This window comes from Phyllobates terribilis, unplaced genomic scaffold (genome assembly GCF_046119375.1).
Source record: "Phyllobates terribilis strain yellow unplaced genomic scaffold, ASM4611937v1 Scaffold_4__5_contigs__length_816908805, whole genome shotgun sequence".
In the NCBI taxonomy this organism is placed as follows: domain Eukaryota; kingdom Metazoa; phylum Chordata; class Amphibia; order Anura; family Dendrobatidae; genus Phyllobates; species Phyllobates terribilis.
The window spans coordinates 600,239,060-600,253,863 of NW_027362764.1; the positions used below are offsets into that span (position 1 = coordinate 600,239,060).

A 14,804-nucleotide genomic window follows, 5' to 3' on the forward strand; every position below is an offset into this window, starting at 1 on the left:
CTCCCTCTTCCAGGCCTGGGCCTCTGTTACTAGGCCTGCCTCCGGAGCAGAGCTCATGCAGAGCCCCTGCTCCCTGCCACTTCTGCTCAGACTTCTCTGCACTGAACTAAGATGGTGCCCACCTTTTATACTCCCTTGTCAATGCACCCAGGAACTGCTTCCTCCCTGCTCCTGCACTACAGGGTTCCCCTTCCTCAGTGTTCCCTCCCCCCACTCCAGCCAGGGACAGGGACTGTCGTGCCCATCTCAGAGGCATATTGGTCGCCCTGCCCCACGGCAATGTGGTGTAATGCATGCAGGTGTCGGGTCCTGATCCACACTCCATTCTTACCTGAGAGTGAGATATCACACCTCTGGGTGAGGTGCAATACCTCTGTAGCAACCAAGCCCTCAGGGTGCTACAGTTCCATTTATCTTCAGCCTAGGTGACGTATTGCGATACAGGGCCGTGATTTTGGCTATAAAAGGGTCCCCTAGACCTCTACCCCAAGCTTTTTAAGAGAATCATATATGGCGTGCCAGGAGACTCTATGGAATGCTTTCTCAGCATCCAACGAGAGTATCTAATTACAAATTTTTAACTGCATCTAGCCCAGGAAATACTTTGTGCCTAGTAGCAGTGTCTGCTAGTCAGCGTATTATCCCGGCTGTTAAGCAAGCTACACCACCTGTAGTTTGGACACTTAATTTTTTCAAAGGAAATGCTTCGGGACCACGGGATACTCAGTGAAGAGCATCAGGAGGCACCCCAAGGCATAGGGGCTGGGACTGGCAGTAGGATGCCTTGCGGTGGACAGCCGAGCTCGATCCTTATAAAAGCTTTTTAACTGCAGCAGCTTTAGTGGACGCTACTGGAGCTGGAATTACGCGGCTGCTGGCATGAGACTTGCCCTCCAATAGATCCTTGTAAATGGATTTAAAGTGTATTCATTCAAATTAGAGAGATAATTTAAATTAAAAAGCTTAGAGCTGCCTCCACCACAGGGGAGCTCGCTCGACCCACCAGCGGACAGGCACCAGTACTGGGAGAGGGGGGCTGGCCGTCAGGGTTCACCGCGGCTCTGGCACAAACCCGGCGACACGGAGGTGGCACGGGCAGGAGCGGACTGAACGTGTCGGCTTCTCACTTGTTGGATTTTAGAAGGGCATGACATGCCTATATCTGTGTCTCCCCCTCCTTTTACTCCTCCACCTCTTTTCTTTTCGCATGACTATATGTACTTGTCACTTTTCCATGTGTTATTTGTGTCTTCTGAGCAGTTTGTCAGCTTTTGGACACCTTTGAAGGTGTTTTCTATGTGTTTCTATGTGTTTTTGTTTGCCTGCCATTGGTTTTAACGGTGTTCGAAGGTGTTCGACGAACAGTTCGACGAACAGTTCGGCGAACACACGGGTGTTCGACGAACCGAACCGAACTCAAACACTACGGGGGTGGCTCAACACTAATGGTGAGATATGGAGCCGAAAGTCAAAAGTTCAAAACATTGTAACCCTTTTGCTCATCAGTGTATACCAGGATGGAGGTCATATATACCAGGATGGGGAACATATATACCAGGATGGGGGATACATATACCAGGATGGGACCAAGGATAAGGGACATAGAGCTGGTGAAAAAAGTATTGAACACGTCACAAATTTTCTAAAGTAAATATATTGCTAAAGGTGCTATTGACATGAAATTCTCAGACGATGTCGGTAACATCACATCCATTCTACACAGGCAAAGAAATCAAAGCATAGAAGTCCATAAGTTAAGTTATGTGTAAAAATGAGAAATGGCACAGTGAAAAAGTGTTAAACACGCTTACTGCAATGTAATTAATACTTCGTACACAAGCCTTTGTTGGTGATGACAGCTTCAAGACGTCTCCTGTATGGAGAAACTAGTCGCATGCATTGCTCAGGTGTGATTTTGGCCTATTTTTCCACACTCTTCAAATCCTGAAGGGCCCCTGTGGAAGAGCAATATATGAGCCATTTGCAGCCCAATAGCTCATCATAATGCAATTCCACCTGCATTGGAGGTGATACCAATGATATGTCCGCCTCTGGGTAAAGGATCAAATAGGGAGCTTTGGATAAAAGATACTTTTTTTTTTTAAAACCAGTGTTTTATTTTCTTCTGTTCAAAAAAGTAAATGTAATACATTAATTTTTTCTTTCTTTTCATCATTTTTGCTACAGATGTTGGTTATTTTATGCATTTTGATACAAGAACATTGACTAATGGGAGTAAAGCATTGCTTGAAAGTCGACTTTTTTACCCCAAACGAGATTTTCAGTGCTTGGAATTCTTTTATTATCACAATGGACATGAAAGTGACCAACTCAATGTCTTGATCCGGGAGTATACCGAAGCCTCACCAAATGGCACATTGAAATTCGTCACCACTGTGAAAGGTCAGTGCCTCCTTGTAAAACTGCTTTTCCACTGGTGCTAAAAAGAAAACTAATTACGAGATCTGTAAGGAAATAAAAATGATATTGGTAAAATCGGAACCCTGCGGTAATCCAAATTTCAGTTTTAGAACTGGAAATACTATAACTAACGTATAACCAAGATATAAGCTACTGTACAACATATAGTTGCATACTGTACATGTGCTATTGGTTGTCATTATAACAAAGGACATATATCATGCAATATAAGATTTATTTTGGGTTTCCCTTGTATTAGGAAGTGTATCCAACTATGCTATGGCATCAGTATATTTGATCAGTATTTCATCAGTATTTGTATGCCAAAACCAGGAGTGTCTCCAAAACACAGAACAGGTGTCAATTTGTCAATTATAGTTTTCCTCTGTAAGTTCCACTCCTGGTTTTGTATACAAACACTGATGCAAAAATACTGACCAAATACTGACGTGTGAATGAGACCTAAACTAGCAAAAAAAAACATAGGTCCCAACTGTCCTGGATACAGCAGGATAGTCCTGGATTTATGTCTGCGCCCTGTGTCCTGGTGACGTCTGCTCAATATCTCTCACTACCACCATGCCCCCTCTGACATCTCTTCCTGCAAGAGTAGAGAGAAATGGTAAATGGGTGTAGCTAGGGTGGTGTTGTTAGACTTATGGTCAAAATTTGCTGCAATGCACTTTGAGTGGCACATAATTTGTCCCTCTTTTTTCTCTAAATGTTGGAAGGTATGTCTAATAGAATCTGTCAACAGGTTTTTGCCACCTAATCTGAGAGGAGCAGAATGTAGTAAAAGAGACCCTGATTCCATCTATGTGTCACTTACTAGGCTACTTGCTGTAGTTTTGATAAAATCACTGTTTTATCAGCAGGAGATTATCACTATTTAGCATGCTCCTCCATATTCATGAGCTCTGTATAACCCCACACCCACCACTAATTGGCAGCTTTCTGCCTATGCACAGTGCACACAGAAGCTGCCAATCAGTAGTGTGGGCAGAGTTATACTGAACTCATGAATATAGAGGAGCATGTTAAATAGTTAGTGATAATCTCCTGCTGATAAAACAGTGATTTTGTCAAAACTACAGCAAGAAGACCAGTAAGTAATACATCACTTGAATCAGAATCTCTCTACCCCCTACATCATGCTGCTCTCCGATTTGGTAGTAAAATCCTGATGACAGATTCCCATTAAAGGCTGTGGGTCTACAGTATTATCTACCTCTGTCCTTATGAATCAAATTAGTGTTACTTTTCGGATAAGAATACCTCTACAATATGGCACTCAATGGGAACAGAACATTATTTTTATTTTGCTTGTTTTGTATCATTATGAAATTGGCTCCATTTGGAGGTACAGTATTACTCCATAGACTTCTATGGTCACCACATAACCTTTATGGAGTCATCGGATGGATGTCTTCAGATGGACTATTATTGAGGCAATTGTTTTCTGATTATTTTTTCTTTTCAGGTCAACCAGAGGAGTACTGGCAGTTGTATCACGTCTCTATATCCACCAAAAACAAGTTCCGTGTAGTTTTTGAAGGAGTCAAAGGCAGTGGGACCTCTACTGGGGGAATTTCAGTTGATGACATAAATTTTTCAGAGGCCAAGTGTCCACATCATATCTGGCACATCCGAAACTTTACCAACCAGCTAGGCAATATAAACCAAAGAATTTATAGCCCCCCATACTATTCTAAGGATGGTTATGCTTTTCAAGTACAACTTTCAACCAATGCTGATAACCTAGCCATATTTTTCCATCTCATATCTGGAGAGAATGACAACAATCTACAATGGCCATGTTCTCTCAGACAAGCAACAATGACTCTCATGGATCAAAACCCAGATATTCGAAAGCGCATGTCAAATCTGAGGGGCATTACAACAGATCCCAACCGCCTGACAAGTGAGTTCAACTAGAAAAGTAAAATACATGTTTAACATCTGAATCTCAATATGTAAAAGTCTTAAAGAGGTTGTACACTACTTTTACATTGATGGCCTATGCTTAAGATAGGGCATCAATGTCTGATCGACCAGGGTACAACACCCAGCACCCCAGCCAATCAGCTGTTATCGGTGGAGGAACTTACTTGCGGAGCTTGGCCGTCTACTTGTAGTGGCTGCCGCACGGTACTATACATCCGCCACTACAAGTAGACGGCCAAAGTCTGGAAGAAACCTGTTGAAATGTGCGCGTCGGGGCAGCACCTGGAGCCATCACACCATTTTCATACAGCGTCTTTCACAAAGGTAAATAGCGGATCTTATTGTGGACAGAGATATTTCAACCCAGGACACTTTCTATACGTTGCCTTTTATCACTGCATGTGGGTAGTCATATCTATGGTGCTTTTATATTGCTTTGCATTTCCACTTTATATGATGGGCACATGCTCACTTTATACTAATACAGGTGCATCTCACTAAATTAGAATATCATCAAAAAAATGAATTTATTTCAGTTCTTCAATACAAAAAGTGAAACTCATATATTATATAGAGTCATTACAAACAGTGATCTATTTCAAGTGTTTATTTCTGTTAATGTTGATGATTATGGCTTACAGACAATCAAAACACAAAAGTCAGTATCTCAGTAAATTAGAATAATTAACAAAACACACCTGCAAAGGCTTCCAAAGCATTTAAAAAGGTCCCTTAGTCTGTTTCAGTAGGCTCCACAATCATGGAGAAGACTGCTGACTTGAGAGATGTCCAGAAGGCTGTCATTGACACACTCCACAGGGAGGATAAGCCACAAAAGGTCATTGCTAAAGAAGCTGATTGTTCACAGAGTGCTGTATTCAAGCATAATAATGGAAAGTTGAGTGGAAGGAAAAAGTGTGGTAGAAAAAGGTGCACAAGCAACTGGGATAACCGCAGCCTTGAAAGGATTAAGAAAAGGCCATTCAAAAATTTGGGGGAGATTCACAAGGAGTGGACTGCTGCTGGAGTCATTGCTTTAAGAGCCACCACACACAGACGTATCCAGGACATGGGCTACAAGTGTCGCATTCCTTGTGTCAAGCCACTCATGACCAATAGACAACACCAGAAGCGTTTTACCTGGGCCAAGGAGAAAAAGACCTCGACTATTGCTCAGTGGTCCAAGGTGTTGTTTTCAGATGAAAGTAAATTTTGCATTTCATTTGGAAATCAAGGTCCCAGAGTCTGGAGGAAGAGTGGAGAGGCCACAATCCAAGCTGCTTGAGGTCTAGTGTGAAGTTTCCACAATCAGTGATGGTTTGGGGAGCCATGTCATCTGCTGGTGTAGGTCCACTGTGTTTTATCAAGACCAAAGTCAGCGCAGCCGTCTACCAGTAAATTTTAGAGCACTTCATGCTTCCCTCTGCCGACAAGCTTTTTGGAGATGGAAATTTCATTCTCCAGCAGGACTTGGCACCTGTCCACACTGCCAAAAGTACCAATACCTGGTTTAAATATAACAGTATCATTGTGCTTGATTGGCCAGCAAACTCGCCTGACCTTAACCCATAGAGAATCTATGGGGTATTGTCAAGAGGAAGATGAGAGACACCAGACCCAACAATGCAGAAGAGCTGAAGGCTGCTATCAAAGCAACCTGGGCTTCCATAACACCTCAGCAGTGCCACAGGCTGATCGCCTCCATGCCACGCCGCATTGATGCAGTAATTGATGCAAAAGGAGCCCTGACCCAGTATTGAGCGCATTTACTGAACATACATTTCAGTAGGCCAACATTTTGGATTTTAAAAACATTTTTCAAGCTGTTGTTATAAAGTATTCTAATTTACTGAGATAATGACTTTTGTGTTTTCATTGGCTGTAAGCCATAATCATCAACATTAACAGAAATAAACACTTGAAATAGATCACTCTGTTTGTAATGACTCTATATAATATATGAGTTTCACTTTTTCTATTGAAGAACTGAAATAAATTAACTTTTTGATGATATTCTAATTTAGTGAGATGCACCTGTATATATGGTAGCACTTTCTAAATTGATCATAATTTTTCCCATATGAGCAACATTTCATAGCTGTAAAATTGATTTCCTGAATTCACTTATTGTACATGTGATGAATTTATTGATTTACATATTTATATGCACAGATGCACTTTTCTAGATCTATTGTGTCAATATCTTAAAGGAATAGTACGGTACTATCATATCAGCACTAATCTGTATTATAACCCTATTCACATTCTAAAACAGATAATGATCTTTATTAGTGTTGAGCGAGCACTAAAATGCTCGGGTGCTCGAAGCTCGGGCCGAGCTCGCCGTGATACTCGGGTGCTCGACCCGAGCAACGAGCCCAATGTTAGTCTATGGGAGACTCGAGCATTTTTGCGGTGGCACCCCCGGCAGTCTTTTAAAAGCCTAACAAGTGCCCAAAACGATAGTGACAGTGCTCAAATGACATGGGGACAGCATGGGGATCGCCCTAGGAACCATTTCTGACCCCCAGGTCACTGCTGTCAACAACGTGGTCAGAGGTATTAAGCCACTTTTACGGGCTCACAATAAAACGTTCAAAAACTAAAGTGAAACTTTTTTCCTGTGAAATATGTTAAGGAACATCCTTTCCAGGGAAAAGACTTGTGTATAAGTTAAAATAAATGACCAAAAACAAAAATACTCCTCCACACCTTCGGCTATGTTCACAAGTAGCATTTTTTATGCGTTTTTGCACTTTTGTATTGCTTTCAACTATGACAAATGCATTCACCGGGAAATGTCATTTTAACATTTTACAACCTTATCTGGCCATGTGCTGTGTGACACATGCATAAAGTGCTGAAAAGCCATGGGAACAGCATGGGGAAGACCCCTGGAAGCATCTCTGACTCCCAGGTCACTGTCTAAAAGTGTGCCCATCATAAGTGATCCTTGCCGCATCAGAAGATGCAGACTTGCAACTATCCCCATGCAAGTTCTAGTCCCAGGGCAGTGTTCAATTGTACCTCCACCATTCCTTGCAATACAAGCGCAAGTATGCAGCCTGCCACCCACCCACCCCCAGGCTGCAATACCATACTGCTTGCTTGCTTGAACTTGAAATTGGGCCTTTTAGGCATGTGGAGGCAGAATCTGGCCACCACGTCATGGCTGTGTTGGCGGCCTGGAATCCATACTCAGTCCCCAGCCGCCCGGCGGCCGGGTGTCCACACACGGTACCCAGCCGCCTGGGGTGGCCGGGTGTTCATAAACGGTTCCCAGCCGCCCCTATTTCTCCTTGGAATATCCCCCCACACACTTTTCTTAGCCCGGCCTGCTTTATGCAGCATTGGACGAGCCCACCAGAGAACCAGACTCCTCCGGTGGGCCCTGACTTTTCCATCGGTGGAGTTGAGAGAGCCAAGGTGAGGAGCATGATGATGATGACAGAAGTTAGCATCTGCTATGTTTTCTTTTAATGCAAGTGTAAGTGTGCAGCCTGCCACCCACCCACCCCCAGACTGCAATTCCATACTGCTAGCTTGCACTTGAAATTAGGCCTTTTAGTTTGGAGGAGGCCGAAGCTGGCCACTACCTCATGGCTGCTTCGGCAGCGAGGTATCCATACTCAGTCCCCAGCCGCCCCTATTTGTCCTGGTGTGCCTTATACATAAGATTAAGCGCATATACCAAAACATTACCTGTGCCCTCCCCAGTGCATTTAGTGGGAAGGAGAGCCTATTCCGCTGTAGTGTGTGCATGCCAAACCCCTGTTCATGGTACATGCGAAGATGCCTCCCACCTTGCACCTGTCGTTGCAGACTTGCAACTATCCCCATTCAAGTCCTTGTCCCAGGGCAGTGTTCAATTGTACCTCTCCCATTCCTTGCAATGCAAGCGCAAGTATGCAGCCTGCCACCCACCCACCCCCAGGCTGCAATACCATACTGCTTGCTTGCTTGCACTTTAAATTGGGCCTTTTAGGCATGTGGAGGCGGAATCTGGCCACCACGCCATGGCTGTGTCGGCGGCCTGGTATCCATACTCAGTCCCCAGCCGCCTGGTGGCCGGGTGTCCCCGCTTGCTCCCCAGCCTCCAGGGGGTGGCCGGGTGTCCATACTCGGTCCCCAGCCACCCCTATTTGTCCCGGTAACCTTTCCCACACTTTTCTTAGCCTGGCCTGCTTTAGGGCAGCATTGGCCGAGCCCATCGGACTATCAGACTCCTCCGGTGGGCCCTGGCTTCTCCATCAGGGGAGTTGAGAGTGCCAAGGTGAGGAGCATGATGAGGATGATAGAAGTTAGCATCTGCTTTGTTTTGTTGTAATGCAAGCGCATGTATGTAGTAGCGACTAGGCCTGAGGTGGTCAGCGTTTTGGCGCATATCCTACCTCCTCCGAGGATTGCTGGATGTTTTCCTGCTACTATCCAAGTTCTATGACTCCCGTTAAAACAAAGCTTCAGGTGATAAATGATGGATGAGGTAGTGGCAAAGGAGAAAGAGCAGGAGGAACAGGTACTATTCACATCAATATCAGGCCAGTCAACCAGATATGTCTTGTAGGATATGTTTCTGTAACAAAAGGAGCGGTTCGGCTACACAGTTATAGGGCATACAGTGAGTGCAATGCCTACCAAAAATTTCAAGGCACTCCAATGCCCCTTGGAAATGACATGGAGGTCAGAGGGCGTTAACTAAACCTTTTTTTCCATTTATAGCAACTGGGTCTCCTGTGCACTGTTGGCCTAAGCAGTGAATGGAAGGCTTTCCAAAAATTATGAGGAACTGCAATGCCCCTTACAAGAGCCATGTGTGGCACCCCAGGGGTCTGGTCACCACAGTAATAGAGATATTACGTCGGAGAGCAAGTGGGAGGTTTCCTGGTCAGGATCCCTTAAACATGTAACATCCTCCTGCCCCAGTCCTGGGAGGGGAGAATTCTGCCCTTATAAACTGGATCTGGGGCGGGGTTGAGTGAGTCAGAGAACAGAGAACAGTCAGAGTCAGAGTGAGAACAAGGGAAAGTAACAGCAAGGAGCTCTGTAGGAGCTAGGAGCTAAAGACCAGGGGCTGGAAGCTGAGCAGAGCGCGCCCTGGCAGAAGACAATAGGAATCGGACACAGGAGTCCGAGGCTGTGAGGACTTATATATCCAGCAGCAGAAACCAGCCGACAGGGGATTTCAGGTCCTCTGGCCATAGAAGCCCGGAGGCTCAGTCACAAGCAAGGGACCAGCACCGCCGTCATGGAGCGGAGGCTAACAGAAGGCCCCAAGCCACCAGCCATACGGGTGAGCACTACACGGTACACTCAGGGACGTGGGCTACTTCTACCCGCTTACAGCAAGGTAGCCAGGAAGAGTGCAGACAGACGGGGAGGCCTACAACTCCACCTGGCCAGGGGAACTCCTGCTTGCTCACAGACTGACCAGGCCTCTTATGCTAGCCAGTACTCCCGGGAGGGTCTACCTTATAATCATCAGTAAAGACCCTGAACTGCACTGCAAAGACTCTGAGTCGTTCCTGCTGCGCTCGTGCACCATCACCCCCATCATCCACACTCACTGCCCTGAGGCTATACTCCTCCCGTGGGGAGTTATCCCATTCTCTGCGAAGCACACAACACCAGCCTCAGCGGTCTGCCTCGCAGCGGTGGTACTCCCTGACAGCAATCCACAAGTGGCGCAGTCGGACAATTAACCTCAAAACCTAAGAAAGACTGCCACTGGTTTGACCAGCCTGAGCCACGGGACCGGGTCACCGCCACGGAGACTACAGACCCCAGAGACCCGGCACCGGGTATCCCACACACGTGTACACACGGCCCAGGGGGCGCGTCACATGCAGTACAGCATATTACAAACATAAGTCCCATTATTGGGGAGTGGGTCTCCCATAGTATTTGCTTATGCCTTGCAAGCAAAAGCTGCCAAAAATTAGGACGGAGCAACTTGCAATGCCCCTTACAAGAGCCATGCAGTACAGCATATTACAAACATAAGTCCCATTATTGGGGAGTGGGTCTCCCATAGTATTTGCTTATGCCTTGCAAGCAAAAGCTGCCAAAAATTTGGACGGAGCAACTTGCAATGCCCCTTACAAGAGCCATGCAGTACAGCATATTACAAACATAAGTCCCATTATTGGGGAGTGGGTCTCCCATAGTATTTGCTTATGCCTTGCAAGCAAAAGCTGCCAAAAATTAGGACGAAGCAACTTGCAATGCCCCTTACAAGAGCCATGCAGTACAGCATATTACAAACATAAGTCCCATTATTGGGGAGTGGGTCTCCCATAGTATTTGCTTATGCCTTGCAAGCAAAAGCTGCCAAAAATTAGGACGGAGCAACTTGCAATGCCCCTTACAAGAGCCATGCAGTACAGCATATTACAAACATAAGTCCCATTATTGGGGAGTGGGTCTCCCATAGTATTTGCTTATGCCTTGCAAGCAAAAGCTGCCAAAAATTAGGACGGAGCAACTTGCAATGCCCCTTACAAGAGCCATGCAGTACAGCATATTACAAACATAAGTCCCATTATTGGGTAGTGGGTCTCCCATAGTATTTGCTTATGCTTTCCAAGCAAAAGCTGGCAAAAATTAGGACGGAGCAACTTGCAATGCCCCTTACAAGAGCCATGCAGTACAGCATATTACAAACATAAGTCCTATTATTGGGGAGTGGGTGTCCCATAGTATTTGCTTATGCCTTGCAAGCAAAAGCTTCCAAAAATAAGGACGGAGGAACTTGCAATGTTGGCACCCTGGTGGAATAGTGGTGGTGGAGGCTGAGGATAAGGAGAAGAAGATAAAACAGCCGAAACGAGGAAGCGTATACCCATGTGTGGGTGTGAAGCGGTGCATGTGAATACACCTCCCAAAATAACACAGTGGATTTGACTTTATGTTACTCTGCTGTCATTTGGTGGTGATGAGAAGTCTGGCCCAATCCAGCCCTTCTTCATTTTGATAAGGGTCAGCTTGTCAGCATTGTCAGTTGACAGGCGAGTGCGCTTATCAGTTATAATTCCCCCAGGGGCACTAAAAACACGCTCCGATAACACGCTAGCGGCAGGGCAGGCCAGGACCTCCAAGGCGTACAGAGCGAGTTCATTCCAAGTGTCCAGCTTGGATACCCAATAATTAAAAGGCACAGAGGAATCACGGAGGACGCTGGTACGGTCGGCAAGGTACTCCCTCACCATCTTTTGAAACTTTCCACTCCTTGTGAGAGTACCCCGCGCCTCAGGGCCTGTAAGCTGGGCGGGTGTCAGAAAACTGTCCCAGAACATTGACAGTGTTCCCCTGCCTCTGCTGGATTGGAGTTGCATCTCTCTCGCCTGTACGCCTTGGTTGGGCAACGAACTGTGACCTCTGCCGCTAGCGTGTTCAGATGGGAATTTTTTTAAGAGTTCTGCAGCAAGGGCCTTCTGGTACAGCCCCATTCTTGTAGACCTCTCCACCTCAGGAATAAGAGAGTGAAAGTTCTCCTTGTAGCGGGGGTCTACAAGTGTCACCAACCAGTAATGACTGTCACCCAACATTTTGACAACGCGAGGGTCACGGTTAAGGCAGCGTAACATAAAGTCAGCCATACGTGCCAGACTGGTAACGGGCAAGATTTCCGTGTCCTCACCAAGATGACGACTGACCATGCTCTCCACCTCCTCCTCCTCTTCCTCCTCCCCCCTGTCCTCAGGCCACCCACGCTGAACCGACGGTATGACACTTGTACAGGTACTACCGTATACAACGCATGATAGCAGCTCCTGTTCTTCCTCCTCCTCCTCCTCTCCCTCATTGTCCCCCAATGCACGTTGGGATGAGATGAGGCTGGGCTGTGTGTAATCGCCCGCTACGGCTTCTTGATCCATCTCATCATACTCTGGCAGCAATGCCTCCTCTTTAATTCTCTGCAGAGAGCGTTGCAAAAGACAGACAAGGATGCTGACACTAATGATGGCGTCATCGCCACTCACCATCTTGGTGGCCTCCTCAAAGTTTGTCAGGATGGTACATATGTCAGACATCCAGGTCCACTCCTGAGGTCTTATGTGTGGAGTCTGACCTGAATATCGATGGCCTTGTTGCATCTGGTACTCCACAACTGCTCTCTTCTGCTCACAAATCCTCTGCAACATGTGGAGGGTAGAGTTCCAACGTGTGGGGACATCACACACCAGTCGGTGTGCCGGAAGCTGCAAACACTGCTGCAACACAGCAAGGGCGGCGGAAGCTGTAGCCGACTTGCGAAAATGAGCTGACAGGCGGCGTACTTTCACGAGCAGATCTGGCAACTCGGGGTACGATTTAAGAAACCGCTGAACCACGAGGTTAAGCACATGAGTCAGGCATGGTACGTGTGTGATCTCACCTCGCCTCAGAGCTGCCACCAGGTTACGGCCATTGTCACACACGACCATGCCGGGATGTAGGTTCAGCGGTCTCAGCCACAGATCTGCCTGCTCTTTCACAGCTATCCACAACTCACAAGCAGTGTGAGGTTTATCACCTAAGCTTATGAGTTTCAGCACAGCCTGTTGCCGCTTGGCGGAGGCAGTACTGCAATGCTTCCAGCTTGTAACTGATGTGGTGATATCTGAGATGGAGGCTGAACATGAGCAGGAGGAGGAGGAGGATGCGCAGGAGCTGTACACTGTGGGGGCAACTCTGACTGACATAGGGCCCACAATCCTCGGTGTGGGGAGGATGTGTTCCGTCCCAAGGTCCGACTGGGTCCCGGCTTCCACTATGTTTACCCAGTGTGCCGTCAGAGAGATGTACCGTCCCTGGCCACAAGCACTTGTCCACGTGTCCATTGTCAGGTGGACTCTCCCAGTAACTGCGTTGTTGAGGGCACGGCAGATGCTTTGGGACACATGCTTGTGTAGTGCGGGGATGGCACACCGGGCAAAATAGTGTCGGCTGGGGACCGAGTACCGAGGGACGGCCACCGCCATAAGATTGCGGAAGGATTCCGTCTCCACCAGCCTAAAAGGCAGCATTTCCAACGCAAGCAGTCGTGAAATGTGCGAATTTAGGACTGTGGCCTGTGGGGCGTTAGCTGCGAATTTCCGCTTTCGTTCAAAGGTCTGGGATATGGACAATTGAACGCTGCGGTGGGACGTGGACGTGGATGCTGTTTCTTGAGAAACTGCCATAACAAGTGAAGACTGAGAGGAGGGGGCATCTTTACATGCAGTATGGACAGGGGATTGCCTTGCACACACAACAGGGGGTTCTATTGCACGCACAACAGTGGAAGAAGCAGTGGTGACACCCGCTGACACTGGTCGTGGACCCTGGGTTTCGCCCCACAAAGTCTGGTGCTTTGCTGCCATGTGCCTGATCATGCTGGTGGTGGTCAGGCTGGTAGTTTTGTCACCCCTGCTGATGCTGGCATGGCAGGTGGAACATATGGCCTTTTTGGGGTTATCAGCAGAGTCTTTAAAAAAAATTCCAGACTCTGGAAGACCTACCGCTTGTACTGGCAACGTCCCTCATGTTGGTGTTACGGGGAACGGTTGCCTGCCTTCTGTCTGTGGCCACCACACTGCTTCTTCCTGCCTGTTGGGGTACTCTGCCTCCCTCACCCTGTGTGCTGCTGGCCTCACTCTGCATGTCCTCCTTCCACTTTGGGTCAGTTACTAGATCATCCACCACCTCCTCCTCTTCCACTTGCGCACCACGATCCTCCTCCTAACTTCCTGGCAATTGTGTCTCGTCATTGTCCACCTCTTGTGGCAGATTGCCAACGTCGACTTCCTGTGGCCGTGGCTGTTCACATATTTGGGCATCGCAACATGGGATCTCCTCTTCCACCACTTCAAGCGTATCAGGCGAGGGGCCCAAATATGGAAATGGACCAGTGAACAGCTCTTCAGAGTGTCCAAGTGTGGGATCACTTGCTGTCTGACGACACTCGGCATGGTGGGAGGAAGGAGCATCAGGGTGAGGAGGAGTATGCGGTCGAGACTCACGGCTACTAAGAGTTGACCGTGTGGAAGACAGACCGGAGGTGGTGGTGCCCAGGTAACTGGAAGCATTATCTGCTATCCAATTAATAACCTGTTCACACTGATCAGTTCTCAATACTGGTGTTGTTCTGTGCTTCCCTAGTAATTCAGTCAAGAAGTGGGAGCGAGAAGATGTGGCTGTTGGTTGTGGCACATTTTCACCTTGGCCACGGCCCCGGCCTCTGCACGAACCATCACCAGAACGTCCACTTCCACGTCCCTTGCCACGCGCCTTGCCCATTGTAAATGAAGTAAAATAGCTTACACTTGCACTATCAATGGAAAAAGGGTAATAAAGAGTAGATTAGAACCGTGGAAGAGGAAAACCACAGTTATTGTTTACTGGGGTATACCACACTTTTTTAAATAGAGATATTTGCGGCTGAACAGTGAGCGACACACTCAAACTGCTTTTTTTTTAGA

At 47.1% G+C, this 14,804-nt stretch overlaps 1 protein-coding gene across 1 annotated transcript in view; it reads left to right on the top strand.

Annotated features, from left to right (window-relative positions):
• LOC141265748 (meprin A subunit beta-like) overlaps nucleotides 1–14,804 on the top strand; it is a 100,242-nt gene that overhangs the window by 61,330 nt on the left and 24,108 nt on the right. Inside the window, exons 10-11 of the mRNA XM_073679210.1 lie at nucleotides 2,188–2,403; nucleotides 3,902–4,342. Of these exons, the coding sequence (XP_073535311.1) occupies nucleotides 2,188–2,403; nucleotides 3,902–4,342 (657 nt within the window). The remainder of the gene's footprint in view (nucleotides 1–2,187; nucleotides 2,404–3,901; nucleotides 4,343–14,804) is intronic.